Source organism: Apium graveolens, chromosome 3 (genome assembly GCF_009905375.1).
Source record: "Apium graveolens cultivar Ventura chromosome 3, ASM990537v1, whole genome shotgun sequence".
Classification (NCBI taxonomy): Eukaryota; Viridiplantae; Streptophyta; class Magnoliopsida; order Apiales; family Apiaceae; genus Apium; species Apium graveolens.
The window spans coordinates 297,498,713-297,525,170 of NC_133649.1; the positions used below are offsets into that span (position 1 = coordinate 297,498,713).

Genomic DNA, 26,458 nt, shown 5'->3' on the forward strand with positions numbered 1-26,458 from the left:
CTTGGATGGAAATCACTCAATCTGGATCTCCAAGAGCTTCGCTGCTTCCTTTGGTTCCATTTGTGATAGAAAACCAGAATCAATTCAATTGTTTGCAGCAACTCTTCTAACCCTTACTCCAGTATTAGAAATACTAAGTACCACATTCCAAAAATGGTCTTTACTCCATTCTTTACGTCTTGATAGACTAGCTCTTGGCGACTCAGCATTTCCAGAATTAAGTTGAGTCTGACTAGTAGATGGTCATTAAACAACGGTCTCGCTTAAAACCCACAACCTTACAAGTTCAATGAACTCGCTTTTGACAAAATCGCTCCATGTCAGAAATAAAGAAGATTAGTATTTTATTCCGTGTTTCATAAACACGAGAATCTCATAATCGTTTGTTCATTTTAAAATCTTGAATCATTACAAATTTTATCTTGTTTAGCAAGAATGCATGGGTGTCGTATCTAATACATACATCCTTAATCTAATTAAGCATGCATCATTAAACTACTCTACACATACATTCATCATATGAGCATATATATGTAAAGTGCAATAAAGTAAACGTGGTTGGTTATGGCTTATCCTATGTGATCTTTATCAAGCTATTGACAAAGATCTAGGTCAATCTATGGTGAAAAATAAATACAAGCTAACTACTACATGTCTACTTTCTTGAGTTGTCTCTTCCTTGTATTGCTTCCTTGGATGGCATCCATGTGAGATTACCCTTCCTTGATATGAAATCTTTATGTCTTCATGTACATTACAAGAATGAAATATAAAAACTAATCTTAAGAACTTATAAGAAGAACTCGAGTTACATTCGAGATCTATAATTACAAAATCAAACGACATGCAAGCCGTATTAAAAAAAAACAAAACCATTAACCTAAGGTCATAAGCTATAACCATCCACCATGATCAATTAACACATAAGAATATGTTAAAACACATAATCTAATCTTAACATATCATACCCATCATGATCTAGTCACAAAAAAAAATCTGGAAAAATTCAGAAAAGTAAGAATTCTGAAAACATTAAATCGCTGTTTATAGGCAGTAAACGACGTCAAACGCCTTACAGAAGAGTCCATGATAGCTTTAGCTATTTGTTTTGTTCAGACACTCGATTCCGTATCGAAAAGGGTATTCGTTCGCGAAAATCGGACACCAGACCCAGATTTTAGAAGATCTGCAACATCTGATTTAGAATCCATATCTAATACGATTCTCATTATAAGAACAAACATAAATCATATATATCAGTATACGTACAGATTATATAATCATCATAAAATTATACAACTCACATGAATATCGTATATTCAAATCATGCATATACAATCATATTGTATCAACATCAAAACATGGCAAATCCTTGTGGTTGTTAATGGCCTCACAAGCTAAAAAATAAACATTGAATTCCATTAGTGATTAAGACATAACATGATATAAAGAAAAAGACGAAGAAAAATGCGAGTGAAATTACCCCTATCAGAGGCCTGAGAAAGGCCAACTTTCTAGAGAGAAAACTCCTCTAGGGGAGTCCAGGTGTCTGTTTGGTCGTTATCCGCAATAAGGGCTTGGTAAGCGGCCTCCTCCTCAACAGTTAGCCTAATGCTAGCTGGGCTACCATCAACTACCTTGCAAAAGGGACAACGAAATAAGCCGGCCCAATCGCCTCCGGCCCAGGTTAGCCTAAAAAATTCAACTCTTCACTTTGGGTTGTTCTCAACAATGTAGTTGCTATCAAAAATATGGGGACACTTGGGCCTTTGACGGATAAAAAGCCAGCCCGGTTGAGTTAAAAGACTATTATAAAATTTAAAAAAATTTCTAAAAGGGGGCACTGAAAGGGGAAAATTATTCTTAAGGCACAAAACCATAAAATATATGATATTCCTCCATGCAATTAGAGGGAGTTGACATGGGTTTACTTGAACATCTGCGAGGAGGCGAGGGATAAATTCATGAAAGGGGAACCTAAGGCCGACAACTATGGCACCCCGATAAATAAAAAGAGTATCCCCTTCCCAATTGCAAGTTCTATCTCCTGGGGTGGCCGGAGTAATCCTAAGGTAAGGAGGAATTTATAGAGGGAGTTATAACTCTCTATTCTACCATCTACTTCATGGAATATGTTACCGTGATTATAAGAATCTAACTCACCAAGGGAAGGATATTCATCCCCCCTAGTGTTAATTATGTCAACTAAAGATGAGTATGAAGAACGAATCTGAATGAGGGTACCTCGTTTGGAAGTATTCATCTTCGCAAGTCTGGCAAGGTCTCGATCCACCATTGATATTCTTGGGAAGATGGCTTGAAATTCAAAAAATGGTTGAAGGTGGTGAAGCGACAGTGGCAAAGAACACCGGAAATTGCCTTCCTAAGAGAGAAACTAGAGAGATTTGATAGAGAGTTTTTGACTAATGAGTGAAATGAGAAACTCAAGTTCATTCTATTCTTATATAGCACAGGAAATGGGAGATTAAACGACGAAAGCCCATAAAGGTAAGGCCCAATTAAGGGAAGGTCCAGGAAAATGAAGAGTCTGAAACAATCTAAAAGGTTCGAGGTAAGCCGAAAGAGGATAGTTCGATCAGAGTCATGATCGATTAAAGAAGAATCTTGGTCGAATTTTTATTCGGCGTGGATGGTAAAAAGTACTATAGTTCGATCAGAATCCTGATCGATTAAGGCAGAATCCTGGTCGAAATTTTCATCGACCAGGGGCAAAATTGGCCAGAATTCGATCAGATTCCTGGTCGATTAAGGCAGAAGCCTGGTCAAAATTTTCATCGATCGGGGGGCAAAATTGGTCAGAATTCGATCAGATTCCTGGTCGATTAAGGCAGAATCTTGGTCAAAATTTTCATCGACTGGGGAGGCAAAATTGGCCAAAATTCGACTAGAATCCTGGTCAAAATCGACCAGGAATCCTGGTCAAAATTTTTATCGACTAGGGGGACAAAATTGGCCAAAATTCAACCAGAATCCTAGTCAAAATCGACCAGGAATACTGGTCGATTAAAGTAGAATCCTGGTCGAAATTTTCATCGATCAGGAGGGCAAAATTGACCGAAAGTCAACCAGAAACCTGGTCGAAATCGATCAGGATTCCTGGTTGATTAGGGCAGAATCATGATAAAAAATTCCAGAAAATAAGAAAAAATTCCAGAAAAATAAGGAAAAAATCCAGAAAATTGAAAGAAAATTCTATAAAATAAAGAAAAATTCCAAAAAATGAGGAAAAATTAAAGGAAAATTCCAGAAAATAAGGAAAAATTCTAGAAAATGAGGAAAATTGAATGATAATTCCAGAAAATGAGGAAAATGAGGAAAAATTCAATAAAAATAAGGAAACATTCCGGAAATCTAGGGCAAATTCCTGGAAAATACCAGAAAACTATTAAAAAATAGGAATAAGGTAAGGAAAATGATAAGGAGTTTTAAAAATACCTTGAAGCCACGAACAAGGCAAATCGTTGTAAATGTGTAGGTCGCTCCACACTTTACGCAGAGAACGATACCCTGTAAGGGATTAAATGAACTTAACTTTCACAAAATCTTTTATAATTTCCCAGAAGTTGGGGGGAAAATAATAGAGAGAAAAATAAACCATGGCTGTGCAATTAATGTTGCATTAATTATGCCCGTGTTGGGTCAACAATAAAGCCCATTATAAAGGGCCCAAAACCTTGAATATTAATTATTTTCGTAATTAGTAAAAATGGAAAAAATCAGCTATTGATAAAATTCATAAAAGGAATACGAGTCCTTTTGGATCAGCCTCTGAGAGGCCTTATAAGATAAGGAATCAATTTCCTACTTCTGAGGACTCCAAAGTCCACTCTAAATCTGAGACTCAAAAGTGAAAAGCTCCCAAAGGCCTATAATTTCGATCTACTTCGTTTTTGTGATCATTTTTATAACAACAACTATTGACTTTTTAATATTTTCAGTGTTTCTTTGCCTCATTTTTATGTATCCGTTTACATTTGATTCAGTTTTTTTATCAAATATATCTGATCATTTTGCAGGTTGAATTTGCCCATACAAGTTATTTTCTTTAAGTTTTGAAACACCTTAGCATCTGGTCGCAAAATTGTCGGTACCTTCTTCCTGGGAAATGACTTTGTAAAGCACCTTCAGTGTCTTCTTTTAGTAAGTTAACCAAATTGAGTGGTGATTTATTTGCGTGCAAGAGATGTTAATGATGTTGCTCACACTTAAATGAATCGAACTTACGGTAGAATGTGTCTGGTTAGGAAATTACAGTTGAATGTGCCTCGTTAGGAACTTACGGTCGAATATGCTTGGTTAGTAACTTACGGTTGAATGTGCTTGGTTAGGCTTTTAGAGTTTAATAAATGCAAATTCCACATTATTTAGGGAGAAAAAAAAATCTGAAAATCAGTCAACTATTGTATGAATGTTTTTCAACTTATATGTTTAAATTTATCTATAGCTTTTGTGAATATGTGTTGACTTGCTATTTTATTTTTATCTTAATTTTTCAGGTAATTTTTAGACATCATTGTATTTGATTTATGTGGCTTCAATTTAGATTTGTGTGCTTTGAGTTTATCTAACTAGTATTTAGTACTTGGGATCTTGGATATTGTGATGTACCTCTGATTTACAGTATTATATTAGCTTTTCACTTTCCAGTGTGTTACAATGTTACTTAAAATCTTGGAGCAAATTGCTCGACTGATTTTGTATAGTATTTTGGAAGACTGATAAATTGTCTTTTGTTAATTATCTACGAATTCTAGTAAATGATATAATCCATGATAATTATTAACTTTCTTTGAGACTGATTTATTTGCTAGGTCTAAATTTATGTTTTAATTATATTTCTAGCAGAAGTCCACATATCACTCGAATTTGTCTATTTTCTTATAGACATATCAGTATTTACTGTGTACATGAAAATCCTAATGATAGATTGGGATTTGCTGACTGTGCAAATCCTGATTCTGCATCAGTGAGCAAATCCTGATGAATCAGTGTTTACAGTATATTATAGTTTATAATTCACAGTCAGCAAATTCTGATTTTGCCTCAGTCAGCAAATTTTAATTCACAATGCGTTTTTATTTAATATTATTTAATATTATTTTATAATAATTCAAAACATCCCCTTCTAAGATTTTCGATTGGACAAATATAAATTATGCCTTTTGGGAAAAAATTATGAGTTATGACGGTAGAAACATTTTTTTTAGAAGAACAAAATGTGTGTCACATAAATGATCCGAAAAATAATTTTTCGTAACACTAACAAAAAAATAATGCTAAAAAAATAACTCACACTATGCGAAGTGGGAAAAATCCCAATCCCAATTTCAATTAAATGATAAACGATGTTTCACGAGAAAAACTTGTATTTGAATATACTCAATTTATGCATGTAAAAATCATTTTCTAACAAAAAGAAGGGTATCGGGTTCAAGATCTTGGATCGGTCCAATGTTTTGAAGTAATATTGAGTTAATTCTCGTAATCCTGGCCGATTAAGGCAGAATCCTGGTCGAAATTTTCATCGATCAGGAGGGCAAAATTTGACGAACATCGACCAGAATCCTGATTCGACCAGGATTCCTGGTTGATTAGGGCAGAATTATGGTAAAAAATTCCAGAAAATAAGGAAAAATTCCAGAAAATTAAGGAAAAATTTCAGAGAATTGAAGGAAAATTCCAGAAAATAAGGAAAAATTCCAGAAAATGAGTAAAAATTAAAGTAAAATTCCATAAAATAAGGAAAAAAAATCCAGAAAATGAGGAAAAATTCCATAAAAATAAGGAAAAATTCTGGAAATCTAGGGCAAATTCATGAAAAATAAAAGAAAACTCCTAAAAAATAGGAAAAAGATAAGGAAAATGATAAGGAGTTTTAAAAAATACCCTGAAGCCACGAACAAGGCAAATAGTTGTAAATGTGTAGGTCGCTCCACACTTTACACAGAGAATGATACCCTGTAAGGGATTTAATGAACTTAACTTCCACGAAATCTTTTATGATTTCCCGAAAGTTGGGTGGACAAATGATAGGGAGAAAAATAAACACTGGTTGTGCAATTAATGTTGCATTAATTATGCCAACGTTGGGTCAACAATAAACCCCATTGGAAAGGGCTCAAAACCCTGAATATTAATTATTTTCGTAATTAGTAAAAATGGGAAAAATTAGCTATTGATAATAGTTGTTAGATATATTTGATAATGTCATGGCTAATATGATTTATGTTTAGATTTCAGATCTTACTTAACAGGACAAATCAGTACTTAACTGTTGATCAGTACTTATACTGGAAGTCAGGACTTAAAGATATCAGTACTTATATTATCAGGAGATAATCATCAGAAGTTAGATATCAGAACTTAAGTGCTGAAGGACGATCAGATAAGGACAGTAGCTGATTAAAGAAAAGAAGATCAAGATAAACATAAGAAGAGATATGCATGAAGAAGGAGTTTCGTGAAGAATGGAATACTTGGAAGAAAAGATATCTGATTGATATATTTTAGGAAGCAGAATTATATTCCATATCAATTAGCGATTATCTTGTAACTGTGTAATATATAAACACAGACATAGGGTTTACACTATAAGTGTTATCATATTCGAGAAGATTATTTATTGTAACCCTAGCAGCTCTCGTGATACTTGTTCATCACTGAGAAGTAACAGTTCCATACTGTAACAGAGTTTATTGTTTCAATAAAGTTTGTTTTCTGTTACTTAATATATTAAAGTTCGATTTGATTGTATTATACACTGTATTCACCCCCCTCTACAGTGTGTGTGACCTAACAAGTGGTATCAGAGCTTATCTGTTAACACACATACAGTTAAAGATCCAAACACAATCATGTCTGACACAGAAACTCCAACTAAGCCTACCAAAACTGAAGAACCTCCAAAGACACATATTCAAAGTCGGTATGAGACTATCAGAGTTCCCATACTGAGACCATCTGAATATCCCATATGGAAGGTAAGGATGACCATGTTCCTGGAAGTAACAGATCCAGAATACCTTGATAGAATCAAGGAAGGGCCTCACAAACCAACCAAGCTCGCTGTTGCAGTTGCAGGTGAAGCAGCAAAGACCGTACCAAAGGAGAAGAGTGATTATACTGCTGAAGATATAGCATCAATTGCTAAGGATGCTAAGGTACGACACTTACTGCATAGTGCCATTGATAATGTAATATCAAACAAGGTAATCAACTGCAAGACTACTAAGGAGATATGGGATGCTCTGGAAACAAGGTGTCAGGGAACTGACACAATTAAGAAGAACAGGAAGACAATACTCACTCAAGAGTATGAACACTTTGACTCAAAGACTAATGAGTCATTGAATGATTTATATGATAGATTTGTCAAACTTTTGAATGATTTGTCATTGGTTGATAAAGAGTATGATCTTGAAGATTCAAACCTTAAATTCCTGTTAGCTCTTCCTGAATGCTGGGATTTGAAGGCAACGACAATAAGAGACAACTACAATCTTGATGATACAACTCTTGATGAAATCTATGGAATGCTCAAGACTCATGAACTTGAGATGGAACAAAGAAGCAAGAGGAAAGGAGGAAAGTCAAGGACAGTTGCTCTTAAGGCTGAAGAAGAATTCCCCAAAGCAGCTTCCTCAAGGAAAGACAAGGATTCTGAAAGCTTGCCTGAGACTGATGCTGATGAGGAGATGATGAAGCTGTGTGCTCTTATGGTGAAAGGAATCACAAAGATTGCATACAGGAAGTTCAGGAAGGGAAAGAAGTTTTCCAGGAAAGGCATAAGTTCTGATAAGAAGAATTTCAGAAGATCTGAAGGCAGAGGAGGAAAGTCTGACAGAGGAGATTATACCAATGTTAAATGCTATAACTGTGGTGAGAAAGGCCACATATCTCCTGATTGCAAGAAGGTAAAGGGTGACAAAGGCAAGGCTCTTGTCACAAAGCAGAAAAGCTGGACAGACACCTCAGACTCTGAAAGTGAGGAGAACTATGCATTGATGGCAAATGCTGATAAAGAAAGTGCTGAGAGCAGTTCTGAAGCTGCTGAAACAAAGGTACCTCGGACTACTTATGCTTTTCATACTGATGATATTAATGAGTTGAGAAGATATCTTAAAACCATGTTTGTTAGTTATAGAGATCAAACTTTAACATGTGAAAGATTAACTTCTGAAAATCTTGCATTTAAGAAAAGAAATAATTTCTCAGAAAAAGAGTTAGTCATGTTCCATCAAACTCAGAAGGATAGAGATGATGCTTTTTATGTTAGGGATGAAGTGCTAAAAATGAATGAATCTCTAAAAACTGAGTTAGAAAAGGAAAGAGAGATTATCAGGACTTGGACTAACTCTAGAAAAACAGCTCAAAATTTGCTAAGTAGTGGAAACTGGAAAGAGGGCTTAGGTTATGGAGAAGATAAGAATGATAAAGGAACTGAAGAAATTAAGCTTGTTATTAAACAAAAGCCAAAGTTAAAACCTGTTAAGTTTGTAACTGTAAAGTCTGAGAATGAGAAATCAGAAGTTAAAGAGGAATTAACTTCTGACAAACTAAAACAGGAAAAGACAGCTGAAGTAAACATAGGCTTAATGACAAAGAAGCAGCTTAAGCATAAGCTGAAAGATGTTAAGAATGCAAACAAGGTAAAATCACCTAGGAAAAATAGGAATGGAAAGGAAGGTGTGAATAAAAGCAATAATTATAAACCTGTTCCTGATGCTCCTAGGAAAACATGTCATAACTGTGGAAGTTCTAACCATCTGGCTTCTTTTTGCAGGAAGAATAAGAATATTAACTCCTTACCTTCAAAATCAGGAGTTAAGAGTCAGTCTGTTAGATACAAACCACAAAATCCTTGTTTTCATTGTGGTAGTTTATGGCATTCCATTTATACTTGTAAGGAATATCATAGTTTGTACTATGATTATTATCAAATAAAACCTTCTTTGAAGAAAGTTTCCATTGTTCCTTCTAGTGTAAATTCTGATTCAAAGTCTGATAGTGTAAGTTCTGATAAGAAAAATGTTAACATAAACTCTGATGCTAAATCTGCTGCAAATGTTAACAAACTTAATAAGGCCAAAGGATCCAAGCAAGTCTGGGTCCTTAAAACTAATAATTAGTGGTCTTTGTGATTGCAGGGCAACAGGAAAAATATTCTAGTTCTGGACAGTGGATGTTCAGGACATATGACTGGAAATAAGGCCCTGCTATCAGACTTTGTGGAGAAAACTGGCCCAAGTGTTTCTTATGGAGATGGCAATATTGGAAAAACATTGGGATATGGCAATATCAATCTTGGAAATGTCATAATTAAAGAAGTAGCTCTGGTCTCAGGACTTAAACACAATCTACCGAGTATAAGTCAAATCTGTGACAGAGGTTATCATGTTGATTTCTTTGAAGAACACTGTGAAATTGTGAGTAAATCTAAAGGCAAAGTTGTTCTAAAAGGATACAGGCGTGGTAACATTTATGAAGCTAAGCTTTCAACAAGTACTGATGGTTCTGCAATCTGTCTAATGAGTAGAGCATCAATTGAAGAAAGCTGGAATTGGCACAAGAAACTCTCTCATTTAAATTTCAACAATATAAATGAACTGGTCAAGAAAAATCTTGTGAGAGGACTGCCAAAGTCAGTATTTGCTCCTGATGGCCTTTGTAATTCCTGTCAGAAGGCCAAACAAAGAAAATCTTCATTCAAGAACAAGACTGAATCATCAATTCTTGAGCCTTATCATTTACTACATGTTGATCTATTTGGTCCAGTGAATATTATGTCTATTGCAAAGAAGAAATATGCATTGGTCATAGTGGATGAGTTCACCAGATACACACGGGTGTATTTCTTGCACACAAAAAGTGAAACTGCATCTATCTTGATTGATCATGTCAAACATTTGGATAAATTGGTAAAAGATTCTGTGAAAATTTTAAGGAGTGATAATGGCACTGAGTTCAAGAATTTGATAATGGAAGAGTTCTGCAAAAACCATGGAATAAAGCATGAATTTTCTGCTCCTGGAACTCCACAGCAAAATGGAGTTGTTGAAAGGAAGAATTGAACTCTCATTGAAGCTGCACGTACAATGCTTGAAGAAGCAAAGCTTCCAACCTATTTCTGGGCTGAAGCTGTGCAGACTGCTTGTTTTACTCAAAATGCAACACTCATTAACAAGCATGGAAAAACACCATATGAGATGGTGAAGAAAAAGAAGCCAAATCTGAAATACTTTCATGTATTTGGATGCAAGTGTTTTGTTCTCAAGACTCATCCTGAACAGCTATCCAAGTTTGATCTAAAAGCTGATGAAGGAATCTTTGTTGGATATCCACTTTCCACAAAAGCCTTCAGAGTCTATAATTTGAGAACAAAAGTGGTCATGGAATCTATCAATGTCTCTTTTGATGACAAGAAGATTACTGGTCTTGAAGATTTCATTGATCATGATCAGCTGAGATTTGAAAATGATGACTCAAATTCTGATACTGAAAATCCTGACAGTCTAAGTCCTGATACTGTAAACTCTGATGGATTAAACTCTGATGTTATTAAAACTGTGGTGACTACGTCAAAGGAAGATGCACCTATGCAGGGGGAGCATACTCAAGATCCTACCACATCTCAAGAAACATCAGAACATACATTTGGCTCTTCAAGTTCTGATTCGTCAAGTTCTGATAAGCCAAGTTGTGATAGTGCTGAAAATCTAAATTCTGAAGAATCCAACTCAGAGAGCATAGTTTCAGGGGGAGCATCAGAAAATGAAAATAGCATGGATCATGGGGGAGCATCCAGTTCTAGAGAAAACCTTCCATCTGCAAGGAAGTGGACAAAGTCACATACACCTGATTTGATAATTGGAAATCATGATGCAGGTGTCAGAACTAGAACAGGTACTTCAAATGAATGTCTTTACAATTCTTTTCTCTCTCAGACTGAGCCAAAGAAAGTGGAAGAAGCTCTTCAAGATGCTGATTGGGTGAAAGCAATGCAGGAAGAGTTAAATGAATTTGAAAGAAACAAAGTCTGGACCCTAGTGCCAAGACTAAAGAATAGATCTGTTGTTGGTACAAAGTGGGTATTCAGAAACAAAACTGACAGTGATGGCATAATTACACGGAATAAGGCAAGGCTGGTTGCAAAAGGATATTCTCAACATGAGGGAATTGACTATGATGAAACATTTGCACCAGTTGCTAGGTTAGAAGCCATAAGGATATTTTTGGCTTATGCTGCTCACAAAAAGTTTATTGTCTTTCAAATGTCAAAAGTGCTTTTCTCAATGGAGAATTGGAGGAGGAAGTATATGTTGAACAACCTCCAGGCTTTGTAGATTCCAAACATCCAGATTATGTCTACAGGCTTGATAAAGCACTCTATGGACTTAAGCAAGCTCCTAGAGCATGGTATGAGACTTTAGCTCAGTTTCTTCTGGAAAGTGGATTCAACAGAGGAACAATAGACAAAACACTGTTCTACCTCAACCATGGAAAGGACTTACTTCTGGTCCAGATTTATGTTGATGATATCATTTTTGGGTCTACAAATGACAAACTTTGCAAGAAGTTTGCCAAACTAATGCAGTCAAGATATCAGATGAGTATGATGGGGGAACTTAGCTATTTTCTGGGCCTTCAAGTCAAGCAGAATGAAGAAGGCACTTTTATTTGTCAAACCAAGTACACCAGAAACTTGCTGAAGAAATTTAGAATGCAAGATTGTTCAAGTGCATCCACTCCCATGGCCACTGCAACAAAACTGGATAAGGATACTGGTAAATCAGTAGATATTACTGACTACAGAGGTATGATTGGCTCTCTACTCTAACTAACTGCTAGTAGGCCTGATTTCATGTATGTTACCTGTCTTTGTGCAAGATTTCAAGCAGATCCAAGAGAACCTCACTTAACAGCTGTGAAAGAATCTTTAAGTATCTTAAAGGAACAGCTGATATGGGATTGTGGTATCCTAGAGAATCAGATTTTAAACTAATAGGTTACTCAGATGCAGATTTTGCAGGTTGCAAAATTGACAGGAAAAGCACAAGTGGAAGCTGCCAATTTCTTGGAGGCAGATTGGTTTCTTGGTTCAGCAAGAAACAAAAGTCAATTTCCACATCAACTGCAGAAGCAGAGTATATTGCTGCAGGAAGCTGTTGTGCACAGATTCTTTGGATGAAGAATCAGTTACTGGATTATGGGTTAACATATTTCCAAATCCCTATTTACTGTGATAATCAAAGTGTTATTGCTATGACAGGTAATCCAGTACAACACTCTATGACAAAGCACATCAGCATCAGGTACCACTTCATAAGGGAACATGTGGATGAAGGTACAGTGGAATTGCACTTTGTTCCAACAGATCAACAACTAGCAGATATCTTCACAAAACCACTGTGTGAAGCCACTTTTACAAGATTGGTAAATGAACTTGGAATGGTTTCAGGTTCTTTTTCTAAATCTGTCTAGTTTTGTTCTGTTTCATTAGACTTTATGATCAGTATTTACAGAATGTAATCTCTTTGTGTATTCTGTGATTAATTGAAATATGCGTTCAAGTACTCATTGTTGTCTGATATATGTTTCTAAACTCTGATAAGTGATATGTCTGTTTAAGTAACTATTCAATCCTATGAGGATAACTGTGCTAGATACTGACCTAGTAGTCTTTAATAAACAGATGATCCCATGTAAGAAGTAATTATTTCTGTGGAAATCTTATGACACATGTAAATTCTGATAATTGAGCTTAGTTGAGTTTACTTTGTTTATCTTATTACTAAGTCACAAATTAAAATAATGCTACTCATCTGTTAAGTTCTGATACTAGTAAAACTGCTGAATGTACTAAGTGCTGATAAACCTCAATTATCAAAAGAAAAAGCAAAAAGATCAAAGAATAAAATCAGGTACTCCTTTGAGATCTAGAGTAAAAATGTGGAAGGGACGACCCAAGTGCATTGCTGGTATTAAGTAAATATGCATTAGAAAAGCAAAATATTTTCTTGGTGACTTTTCACACTCTATGATTACTGGAGAAATACTCTGATAATAGCATAAATTCTGATAAACAGTCGTGACTCACTTACACTGAGAAGCCACTGTAAAATAGAATTTAAAAAGATGCATAAAATTAGCACAAAACAGTTGAGGTGGACTCAAGCATGAACTCATTCATCAGTAGGTTTCAGGATAATGACAGCTCTTTAGCAAAATTTTAGTTATGCCTTATTTCTAAGATGTACTGAAGTGAATCAGACTTTACTCCTTGTCTGAAATTTAGCTTAATGCACACACTAATCACTCCATCTGAATGATGAAAATTACTGTGGTGGTCTATGTTGTTTTAGATAAACAGTCATTGTGTCATTTTGCACTAACTCTGAGGACAAGTTCTGGTTGCATATTCTGACGATTAAGTTCTGAAGAGTATAACTCAGAACTTGTATGAGGATTTACTTAGATAGGCATTCCTTTTTCGAGTTAAGAAATTATGTCCTGATGACTGTTAAGTTCTGAAATAAGTCTAAGTTCTGATATTATAGTCTAAATTCTTTACTTGACTTATTTGTGGATAAAATTTGATAACAGTCTCAGTACAAACTAGAACATGTGAAGTGGAAGATTAATAGTCACTATGGTTAGGATTAATGGTACTCGTACTTGAACAGTCAACTTTTACTTGTGTCTTGTGCGCATTCAACCATATTTTCTCTTTCCAATGAATGTTATTCTTTTTCAAAGTCAGGGGAAACGAGGTAGAATTAATTCTACCTGTCAGCATTAAATACTTTTACGTCTCCTGGCATTCTCTTGCCTATATAAACAGCCTCTTCACATCAGCCTTCCCATCAAATTCTTTCTCACAAACTTACCTTCATACTTTTTCTTTCAAAAACACAATGGTCAGATACAACATATTTTTGAACTACCAAAACTTCAATATGGAGCTAAGCTGTGCCGATTGGCAGCAGGAATGGCACGTCACGGCCATTCCCGAGGAGATATGGGACTCTGTCCCACGGGAGGTACTGACCCAACTCCTGTTCTTCTATATGGACTACCATCGCCATCTGGAGCGATTGGAGGAGGAAAGGCTGGAAGCTCTCCGCCAGCAAGAGCGTATCATCCGACTCGCCATTCTATTTGTCGAGAGTAGGAAGAAGAAGAAATGATTTAATCTCGTCTTCTTCCTATTTTTCTTCATCATCAGCTTTGTCAGGCTTCTTAGCTAGGACTAAGGCTGTTGATGTTAGGTTTAGTAGCTTAGGTCACTTGATTTCTTTTCAGAATATTAATGATGCAGTGAAAAATAATTAAATCAGTGGGAACGGTTTCAATTTTGAATTAAAACTATTTCACCTTGATTAATGGAATATCTGGGTAAATGGAACGGTTTTTTCCTTGAAAACAGGCAAGTGGGCACTGTTTTCTCGCGCCCAGTAACTATCCGTTATTACTGCATGTCTGACAGGTGTCCAACGGTAACATTTTTTTTTGGAGTATAAGTACGACAGAGAAAGGATTTCTTTAATCTTTTATTTCCTTCATACTTTTTCTCTCTACTTGCTTTTACTCTCTCTTTCTCTCACGTTGGTTTTTCATACAGACATTTTATCAAACACCTAACAGGCACTTTTAAATCTCAATTTTTCACATGGCACCTAAGGATTTAATTATTGATGGAGCTAAGTTTGTTCCAAACAACTATGCTGCAATTCTTGATCATGCTGAAGTTCCATCTGAATTGCATTTTGTGCAAGATCTTCTTGCACACAGTGAGATTGGGTATGCATTAACCCAACCTTCAGTCTTTTCGAGTCAACAAGTTCTGATATTTTGGCGGACTGGGCACTTTGATGATGGTGGTAAACATGGCACTCCCAGTATTGTTTTCGAAGTGGGTGATTCATCTTATGCAGTCACTCCTGGTATAATACACAAAGCTCTATATCTCCCAGAAGGTTGTACTTTTTCAATTCCAGAAGAATCAGCTCTTCAGGAGTTAATGGCAAATTTGGGGTATGAACGGAGTTTGGCAAAACTTGGGCAGTTGAAACGGGCTCATATCAGAAGAGAATGGAGCTTCTTCTTCGACTGCATCACCAAAGCTTTTGGGAATAAATGTTCGAATTTTGATGCTATCCCAATTCAAAGTCAGCACATAGGGTATGCTATTATCAATCAAACTCATTTTGACTTTGCAACTGGTATAATTGGTTTTATTGGAGATAGGATGACAGAGGATAGGAATATTGTCTATTTTGCTAGATTCTGTCAACTTATTTATACTTTTTGTACTGATGAACCTCAATTAGTCAGTTCCTCAACCCCACCTTTTAAAGTTGCAAAACGCTACTTTAATGATCTGGTAAATGCTGACACTAAGAAATCAGTGGTTAGACCATTACTTCCTCAGTCTGTAAAACAGATCTTAGTAAATGCTGATCCTGATACTTATAGATCTGTTTACTCTGATGTCCAACCAACCACAAACACCAAAAACCATCATCCTCAGCACCTACCACTCATTCTACTCAACCTACCCTCAGGACATATCTTAAATCCTATCTCTCCACTTCCCAAACTGTTCCTCAAACACCTCAAAAGAGAAGGAGGATTGCCTTGAGAGATGAATCTGATACTGAGGAACAGGTTCCTTCTTCAGAACCTGTTGTAGGTGAAGCTGAGAAAGAGACTTCTCAGAAGGATTCTGGATTTGGGGGATCTAGGCTTCTCAAAAGGCTTAGAAGAATGACAGTTCCTGAAACTCCCAAGGAATCCAAATCAACAAAGAGATACAAGAAACAGAGGGCAAAAAGGCCAGTTTCAGATGATGAAGAGGAAGCAGCTAAGGAAGGGGATCAGGAATCTCTGATCTCACAAGACAAGGAATTTGCTCCAGTCACTTCTTCTCCATCAACTCCATCTCAGGAAGCTGTTTCTGCAAAGGCTAACACACCATCTGTGTCTCCTGTTGATCCAGGCACAAGTGCTGATATTGATGTTCAAAACTTGGTTGTGCCTGAAGTAATTCTCTTAGAAGCTCCAACAGCAAATAATCCTTCCACAACACATGTTACTGATGCTGTTCAAACTCCAGAGTTATCAACAACACCTCTGCATCATGATGCTGATGATCAGACTTTAGGTGAGCATCAGGATTTGGTTGTTGATCAGAACTTAGAACCAGATCAGCAATTAGAGGATCCTGAAACCTCCATTGTTACTCACACTGTTGTCTTATCCGAAGATACTGATTCTTTAAGTTCTGATGCTGCAAATGCTGGAGATACTGGTGATGCTGCTCCAACTGCAGATGCTGATGCAGCAGGTCCTTCAGGACATGCTCCTCAACAGACTATTCTAAAGTCTGAACTGATTAAGAAGTTTGTTACCGGAGAAGCCCCAGTACCTTGGAGTGAGACTCCTGCAGGACAGGAGTGGACTAAGGAATGAAACTCAGTTTCATGTGTTCCAACTGAAAAGCATCTTGCTGAGCACTTGACTAAAGCTGATGAAATGTTAAATTCTGATGATTTCAAAATCCAGCTTAGAGTCACTGCATTGAGTACTAAACATCTACAAGGTCTTCATTCAACTACTAATGCAGAGCTACACAAGATTCAGGAGAACTTTATCAAACAGGAACAAGTTTGGAAAATTGATAAGAAAAAGTTCTTCCAACCTACCATTGACAGGATTGCTTATATTGAGAAGACTCAAGATCATCAACAAGCTCAGATTGATGAAATTCTGAAAAATCAAGCTTCTCAACAATCACAACTAACTGAAATCCAAACCTCAGTGGAATTGCTTATCTCTCTTCTACTACCTGCTGATGCCAAAAAGGGGGAGAAAGTAATTAAGTCCAAATGCAAGGCTGACAAGACACTGACAGGAAAGGATAATGAAAAAGATGATCAAGGAAACTCTGGAATGGGTAGAGGTCATAGTCAAGGTAGAGGATTCACATCAAGACAAGCTAGTCACAGGACAAGTTCTGATACTGGGAAAAGATTAATTTCTTCTATTGGTAAAAGGATAAGTTCCGATGAACTTTTGGATCTTGATGAGGAAATGTCAAGATAGTTATTTCTTTAGGAAAATCCAGGAATGGACTTGGAGAGTTTAATGAAAGAAGAAGCCAGGCTTAAATCAGAGAAAGTCACATCTAAATCTGAAGCTTCTGGTAAAGAGCCACTTCCAAAACTCAAAGGCATTGTAATCAAAGAAAGGACACATACTGAAGCAACATTGGCTAGATCACAACCGCAGATAGATCCAAGATCCAAGGGTAAAGAAAAGGTTGGTGAACCTATCAAGGTTTATGTGCCTCCTGAGGATGAAGAAATTACTGATGAAAAGGATAATCTTGCTCTGACTTCAAGAAAAGTTCTTAAAACAACCTCTGACATGGCTCAAGTTGTTCAGAGTCAAGAAATTGTAAGTTCTGATATTCAGAAGAAGCAAGTAACCTCTGACATAGCTCAAGTTAACTTGATATCAGAAGATAGACCAAAGACACTCTCACCAGGATTCACTAAAGCAAAACAGACTCAACCTTTGAAGACTACTGCAAGTGGTTTTGAAGCAAGAGTAGTTACTGGAAAGGAAGCAAGAGATAAAACTGGATTGGGAAGTGTTGATGAAAGAAGAGTACATAACACTACAAATGATCCAACTTCCTTGAGTGAACCAGGCATTGGAGCAACTCCTGAGAGATTGAATCAACTGGAATCTGTATAGATGGTTTACCATACCTACTTGAAAGAATACATCATATTGTATTTCATGACAGATTTTAGGGTTTATCATATAAGACAAAATGCCATTCCATTGAAGTATTTTGAAGAATTGGAGCATGTACTTTTCTTACTTCAAGTGGATGACAGAATAACAGGAACTGCTGCAAACTACTTAAAAGAACAGATTAAGAGACATAAAAGGCTTTATTCTGTTAAGTCTGACAGCACATATGTTCCAAAGTACAGAGATCACAATGGTGATATTGTTGATATGAAGCCTAATACTGCACAGATCAGAACATATCTTGGTATTAAGGGACTTGAATTCAATCTGGAGTCTGACAAAGCCTATGTCATAAGACTAGATCAGGAGTTGAGAAAAGCAAAGATCAATGATCTCAGAGCTGCAATCTTTCAAACTGGTGAAGATACTGTAGAGCTTAAAGATGTTAAAAGGAGAATGATTGATGAACTCAGATATGCTGAGAAATGTTTGTTGAAGAACTATCTCAGAACAACTCCTGACATCAGAGAGATCAGATAATGAAGCCAAGTCGAAGATCTACAACTGCTTAAATTCTGATATTTGTACAGACTGAAGTTGTTATCAGAAGTTGAATATTGGTAAAGCTTTAAGGACTGTAAGTTGTAGTTATCTAGTCTAATTCTCATGCATTTGTACTTAATGTTTTTGACATCATCAAATATCTGTTAAACTTGTATATTATGCTAATTTACAAGTTGGGGGAGATTGTTAGATATATTTGATAATGTCATGGCTAATATGATTTATGTTTAGATTTCAGATCTTACTTAACAGGACAAATCAGTACTTAACTGTTGATCAGTACTTATACTGGAAGTCAGGACTTAAAGGATATCAGTACTTATATTATCAGGAGATAATCATCAGAAGTTAGATATCGGAACTTAAGTGCTGAAGGACGATCAGATAAGGACAGTAGCTGATTAAAGGAAAGAAGATCAAGATAAACATAAGAAGAGATATGCATGAAGAAGGAGTTCCGTGAAGAATGGAATACTTGGAAGAAAAGATATCTGATTGATATATTTTAGGAAGCAGAATTATATTCCATATCAATTAGCGATTATCTTGTAACTGTGTAATATATAAACACAGACATAGGGTTTACACTATAAGTGTTATCATATTCGAGAAGATTATTTATTGTAACCCTAGCAGCTCTCGTGATACTTGTTCATCACTGAGAGGTAACAGTTCCATACTGTAACAGAGTTTATTGTTTCAATAAAGTTTGTTTTTTGTTACTTAATATATTAAAGTTCGATTTGATTGTATTATACACTGTATTCACCCCCCTCTACAGTGTGTGTGACCTAACAATAGTCCTAAAAGGGATATGAATTCTTGTGGATCAGCATCTGAGAGGCCTTATAAGATAAGGAATCAATTTCCTACTTTTTAGGACTCCAAAGTCCACTCTAAATCTGAGACTTGTCCACCAAATCTTCAAACCCTAACCTAATTATAAGGCATCATATGCCTATATAAGGGGTCTCCCCCCACAAATCAGAACTAAGTTTTTTGACTTGATATTTGGCAAATAACAAAGTACGTAGACATCTTGTGAAGGCAGATCGAGTCACAAAATACGAGAGCAGTCAAATTGAGTCTCGAAGCTCATGAACCCTAGTAACAAATATGACCTAGTTTTCAATTCATAACAATATTTTATATTCTTGCAGTCTAATTATTTGATTGAAAATTTATGAGAGTTTTTGGATTTTTTTATTCATGTTTAAACTTATTATGATCTTTGTTATTGTAAAAAAACAAGACTTGATCATAATCTTGATGATGTTGTGCTAGATTTGGGATTCTCGCAAAGTTTTATTTATATGTTTTTATGGTGTCAAAAAATTATTTCATAATGATATGTTCAAACTTGGAATGAATGAATAGACAAGGAAATGGTTACCACTGTTGCACTGTGGATTTGGATCAAAGTACTTTTTACCGCCATTTTCTATTTTTTGTCTAACTTAAAAGTGGAAAGCTCCCAAAGGCCTATAATTTCGATCTACTTCGTTTTTGTTATCATTTTTTTTAACAACAACTATTGGATTTTTAATATTTTCAGTATTTCTTTGCCTCATTTTTATGTATCCGTTTACATTTGATTCAGTTTTTTATGAAATATATCTGATCATTTTGCATGTTGAATTTGCCCATTATTTAAGTTTTGAAACACCTTAGCATCGGGTCGCAAAATTACCGGTACCTTCTTCCCGGGGAATGACTTTGTGAAGCACCTTCAGTGTCTTCTCTTAGTAAGTTAACCAAATTGAGTGGTGATTTATTTGCGTGCAAGAGATATTAATGATGTTGCTCACACTTAAATGAATCGAACTTACGGTTGAATGTGCATGGTTAGGAAATTACGGTTGAATGTGTCTGGTTAGGAACTTACGGTCGAATATGCTTGGTTAGTAACTTACGGTTGAATGTGCTTGGGTAGGCTTTTATAGTTGAATAAATGCAAATTCCACATTATTTAGGGAGAAAAAATATCTGAAAATCAGTCAACTATTGTATGGATATTTTTCAACTTATATGTTTAAATTTATCTACAGCTTTTGTGAATATGTGTTGACTTGCTATATTGTTTTTATCTTAATTTTTCAGGAAATTTCTAGACATCTTGTATTAGATTTCTGTGGCTTCAATTTAGATTTGTGTGCTTTGAGTTTATCTAATTAGTATTTAGTACTTGGGATCTTGGATATTGGGATGTACCTCTGATTTACAGTATCATATTAGTTTTTCACTTTCTAGTGTGTTACAATGTTACTTAAAATCTTGGAGCAAATTGCTCGACTGATTTTGTATAGTATTTTGGAAGACTGATAAATTGTCTTTTGTTAAATATCTACGAATTCTAGTAAATGATATAATTGATGATAACTAATAACTTTTTTTGAGACTTATTTATTTGCTAGGTCTAAATTTATATTTTAATTATATTTCTAGCAGAAGTCCACATATCACTCGAATTTATCTTTTTTCTTATAGACATATCAGTATTTACCGTGTACATGGAAATCCTAATGACAGATGAGGATTTGCACAGTCAGCAAATCCTGATTCTGCATCAGTCAGCAAATCCTGATGAATCAGTGTTTACAGTATATTATAGTTTGTAATTCACAGTCAGCAAATTCTGATTTTGCTTCAGTCAGCAAATCTTAATTCACAATGCGTTTTATTTAATATTATTTTATAATAATTCAAAACATCCCCTTCTAAGATTTTAGATTGGACAAATATAAATTAGGCTTTTTGAGAAAAAAATATGAGTTATGACGGTAGAAACATTTTGTTAAGAAGAATAAAATGTGTGTTATATAAATGTTTTGAAATAATACTGGGTCCAATGTTTTCTGCGGCCCAGATTCAGCCCAAAGAGAAAGGCGTGTGTGGGGGCATACATATACCTATATATAAGGGGTAGGGATTTGTCCTCTCTCCCTCCTTCCCCCCTAACAATTTTACAAATTCCTACGGTTAGTTAACTTATAACATTTTCGATACATAAATTAGGGTTTATTTATCAATCAAATCATATACTAATACTACTACTTGTTTTGTGCAGATACAACTCTACACATGGCGGAACAGGGTGGTGGTGGTGGTGGTAGCCAGTGCCAGGCAGTTGATCTCTCCAAGCACCCCTCTGGAATTGTACCCACTCTTCAGTATGCATCCCCCCTCCCCTTCATTTTCACCCCTTTTCTCGATTTTACTGTGTTACAGATTTCATTATTTTACACTTCCCTTCGATGCCAATTTTACTACCTTCATATTATTTACTTGATAATAATGTTAACGTACACATGTGCCTGCTTTTACATTTCTTTCTAATTATACCTAATTATTCTCTTGTATGTAAACAAATGATGCCTTAATTCACCTATAAGCTGCCACGTTGTTTCACACAAGACTTATTTAAAAGTTTATCCCTCCATTTCCCCTTTTTTCTTTGCCTCATTTGTTGCTAGCATCCTAATAAACACCGCGAACCTTTCCCGCCCTAGGCTACTCCTGTTTACATTTTAGGAATAAGTTATAGTTATGAATTATATAATTATTACAGCTTCTACAACATCTGTGTTTTTGTGGCTTGTGATGATTTTTTAACTCTCACACTTTGATTATGGGGTTAATGCTAAAGTTACAGGAGTATAAAATTAGGCTGAAGTATAAATTTTGATCACCACTAATTTTCTACTAACAGGAATATAGTATCAACTGTCAACTTGGATTGCAAGTTAGATTTGAAAGCCATCGCATTGCAAGCAAGAAATGCTGAATATAACCCCAAGGTTCGAATCTTCATCATAATATCACTATACTTCAGCTTTCTTTGATGGAAGAGGAAGAAAAGAAGCCAGACTATATTATGTCATTCAAAATAATCTTTTGGATAATTGTGGTCTAGGAAATGAAAGACTTGTTTTGTTTCAGTTGTATACCTTGGCTAATGATAGTTAGCTGTGTAGGTCATTTTTTAATTGAAATTTCACTAATCATTTATTTGCAAAGCTCATGCTTGCACTTGAATGTTTGAGAACCATTACAAGTTATTGCTAACTAAATGTTTAGCTTTGTTGATCATGCTTTTTTAATGATTACACAGCGTTTTGCTGCTCTAATCATGCGAATCAGGGATCCAAAGTCAAAAGCACTAATATTTGCTTCGGGGAAAATGGTGAGTTTTGTTGACAGTTTCGTTCCTCAACTCCCTATGATTTATTTTTATCAAACAGCAGATGCTTAACTTTTACATGTGTCTTTCTGTTGATTTAAGTTATATAAGGCTTAACAATCTTACTGCAGCGCTGTTTGTAAATCTTTACCCAAATTTCTTGTAATTATCACGGCATACTGGCATGGACAATTTAATCTATATGTTGTAATATAAAAAGTTGGTCATTTTACTTGTACAAGAATGACAGGAATAACAATTGTTTTAACTAAGATTGAGAATAATAAAAATTTCCGTAAGTATCTGCTGATTTAAATGATTGGGATACACTTTTACAAAATGGGACAACAATAACAATTTTTTAAATAAAATTGACAACAATAACAATTTCCTTATGTACCGGCTAGTTTTGATGATTGGAATACGCATTTACAAAATGGGTATTCCGTTTATATAAGATGTATTAATTTTTTAAGTATAAGCAGCTGCCAAATGGGTATACCATTAAGTGGGTATCGCTTTATATGCGATGCATTATTTTTTTTAGAATGCGCATATGTCAAATGGTTATTCCATATGGGATACTCCTTTCACAAATGTGTATCCTTTTAAATATTTAAATAGAAATAAAAAAATTCAAGATACCCCATTCCAAAATGCATAACATCAGTACCCCTTTAGAAAATGCGTATTCAAATTGTAAATGTCGGTCGCATACTATAATATCGGTAATTTTATTACCCCAATCTGAAAAATGGTTACATACCTGGCCTTCATCCTTCACTTGCCACCTTTAGCTTATTCGGTTATTTTATATTATATGTGGGTTGTGCATTTGCCTTGATTCTTATATTTATTATAAATTTTAACTATTAATAACTTCCCTCGTGATATAGTCCTCATGTTGTGTCCAGGTTTGTACGGGAGCAAAGAGTGTACAACAGTCAAAATTGGCTGCAAGGAAGGTCGGCAATTTATCATGAATTTTGATTTTATATCTGCTTTTTACTATGGTCTTAGAACTTGAGTTACTATGGGACATTTATCGGGTTTGGTCTGTTAAAATCTTTAAAACCCAATAATGAGAATCTTTGTTATATATATGTGATTTTTAACATCCAAGACTTAGTAAATAAATACTTACGAGATGTTCATATAACATTTATATTTGATGTCCAGTATGCACGAATTGTTCAAAAGGTTGGATTTTCTGCCAAATTCAAGGTATCCCTTCTCTTGGACAATTACAGTATCCATTTTAGAAACTTATTGTTATCTTAATGGCTTTTAATATTATGTTCCATTGATATGCCAGGACTTTAAGATACAAAACATTGTTGGTTCTTGTGATGTGAAATTTCCCATCAGACTTGAAGCTTTAGCATATTCCCATGGTGCCTTTTCAAGTGTATGTCTGAGCTGTTGTCTGGCTTTCTTAACCATGGAAATTAAAAATAGATGCTGCAATTTTTAGTGCTAATTGTGTTTATGTGTTTGCAGTATGAACCAGAATTGTTTCCTGGTCTAATATATCGGATGAGACAACCCAAGATTGTCCTCCTCATCTTTGTATCAGGAAAAATTGTAATTACCGGAGCAAAGGTGATGCAGGCTGCCATAAACATTTACTTATAAACTTTTTGTTACCTTTAAAGGCTTACAGTCTTTCGAATGGCTCATGCACAGGTGAGAGAAGAAATTTATACAGCATTTGAGAATATATACCCTGTTCTTACAGAGTTCAGGAGGAATTCGCAGCAGTGGTATGCAATATATTTCTTTCTTGTTATTTTCTTAATGGAAGTGCAACTATCTTTCTTATTATGTAATGTGTGTTTGTGCTTGGAGTCTTATTAAATTTTCCGTTGCCTGTGTTTGCAGACTTGTGCAGATTTGTGCTTGATGAAGAATCAACTTGATATATCAACTTGATACTGAAGAGCTTTCAACTACATGTACCCGGGCTCTAATAAGACTGCTATAAGAATTGACATGGCTGGGTTAGAGTTTTTTTTATGTAATGAATAATGATTCTGAATAATTAAGACATATGGTTTTGGTTTTTTATGTGATACAGTTACATAGACAATCTATATACAAGTGGAAAAGCATTTAAATTTTGGGGGCCATTGTTTATGGTATATTAGTTCGATTAACAAGATTTTATTGTTAATTTCATGTGTTTGTTTTCGGTTTAAGATTTTAATATGTTGGATGATAATTCATTGTGATTTACCGAGTCACTTATTTACAGTGCGGTGTTGTTTGTTGGATCATAAGTTTTTGTCATTTTCCGAGTAACTTACTCCCCAATGTGTCTGGTTAAAGAGTACAAGCCCTGAACTTAATCTGAAGTTGCATGTCATGCTGGTTAGTTTTGAGCTACAAATGGCAAATCATCCCTTTAGTTCATTCGAAATGTCTTTTTTTTGCTAATTGAAATGTGTTTTTTTTATGTTGATAAAAATATTATTTGCCCTACCATGTTCTTAGTTTTACTGGGACAACTAGTCTGTACAGTATATATATATTAGTAGATTGCCTTGGTTATATTGTTTCGTCATCTCGAAAGAGCTAATTCCGCAACTTATTACTTGCTCTTGCTTGCCCTTCTTTCGATAAGTGTCCTATATTTTTGTTCTTTTTGCTGAATATGTATCTTATATTTACATTAGTGGTAAATCTCCGGACAATTTAGTAAAAGAAGATCAGTTTAGGTAAAAGTGTTGTAAGTACGAGGATATAAGCTTCTTTAAGTTCTCTAGACCGTAAGAAGTTGATAGTAAGATAATTACATTTGAGCAAACACTATTGTTGCATAAAATTTGAGCAACCGTGTACATGTAGATGTAGTTTCGAAAAGCTACCATATCTAAAATATTATGTGAATATAAATGTCTGTGTTATCCTACCAAAAAAGAGATTTACATAAAAAATGTGAAGACGGATAAGAATAGCAAAGCCACCAGAAACGGGCGACTTCCAGAAGACCGTGATAACAATATCTGAATCGGAAAACTGCATTGGCCTTGTGATAAATTCTGTGTAGTCACAGCAGCCAAACCTTGAAAATTGCAGCTCAAATTCCCTTGATTCTGTACCTGAAAGTAGGCATTAAATGCGTATGATGCATTTCCATAAGCATCCAAGCCATTACAAGATGACCCGTAACCAAGGGTCGTACAATCAGAAAATGTGCAGGCATAATCGATATTCTCAGCAAGTTTACTCAAATCTTTAGCATTTGGATTGAACACGCACCATCTCTTTGGTAGATACTGCACATTTTGTGCAGGAACGACAAGCTTGTTCTGTCCTTTTCCCGAAAAATCCATTCCAAATTTTGGTTGTCCGTCATACTTAAAAATTCCCCAGTGACGCTCAAAGTTACCAGGAGCTATGCTCTTGATATCTTCATCAATTAGTCCAAACAAGTAGACTTCTACAAATCCAGGTCGAAGAGGTGTGCCTTTATTAGTTCCAAGCTTTGGTAAAAGGCCATTGTAGAATCGGTATGCATTGTTCATATTAGCATTCTTGTCACCGTCGGTGGGCCATCCAACCTCGCCTACGATAATTGCCATGTCAGCATATCCGGCAGCTTTCAAGGCAGAGACCAGAGTGTCAAAATTTGCGTCAAAGACGTTTTGGTAGGCGATCCCATTATTCACAAATTTAATCTTCAAACTGATTGAGTTCATCTTGGATGGAAATCACTCAATCTGGATCTCCAAGAGCTTCGCTGCTTCCTTTGGTTCCATTTGTGATAGAAAACCAGAATCAATTCAATTGTTTGCAGCAACTCTTCTAACCCTTACTCCAGTATTAGAAATACTAAGTACCACATTCCAAAAATGGTCTTTACTCCATTCTTTACGTCTTGATAGACTAGCTCTTGGCGACTCAGCATTTCCAGAATTAAGTTGAGTC

At 35.4% G+C, this 26,458-nt stretch overlaps 2 protein-coding genes across 2 annotated transcripts; one reads left to right on the forward strand and one right to left on the reverse strand.

Moving 5' to 3' along the window:
* Window positions 1–21,304: 21,304 nt before the first annotated feature.
* LOC141711182 (TATA-box-binding protein-like) lies at window positions 21,305–24,649 on the forward strand. Its single transcript, XM_074513610.1, has 10 exons — window positions 21,305–21,326; window positions 21,416–21,518; window positions 22,058–22,145; window positions 22,460–22,531; window positions 23,443–23,493; window positions 23,708–23,752; window positions 23,844–23,936; window positions 24,029–24,130; window positions 24,215–24,291; window positions 24,410–24,649. Coding segments are annotated over exons 2-10 (618 nt in total). The 5' UTR covers window positions 21,305–21,326; window positions 21,416–21,429; the 3' UTR covers window positions 24,411–24,649.
* Window positions 24,650–25,304: 655 nt separating this feature from the next.
* On the reverse strand, window positions 25,305–26,229 carry LOC141715255 (glucan endo-1,3-beta-glucosidase 8-like). The gene has a single exon (XM_074518728.1). It carries the CDS (start codon window positions 26,227–26,229, stop codon window positions 25,453–25,455), a length of 777 nt encoding a protein of 258 aa, XP_074374829.1. The 3' UTR covers window positions 25,305–25,452.
* Between the last annotated feature and the right edge of the window lie 229 nt (window positions 26,230–26,458).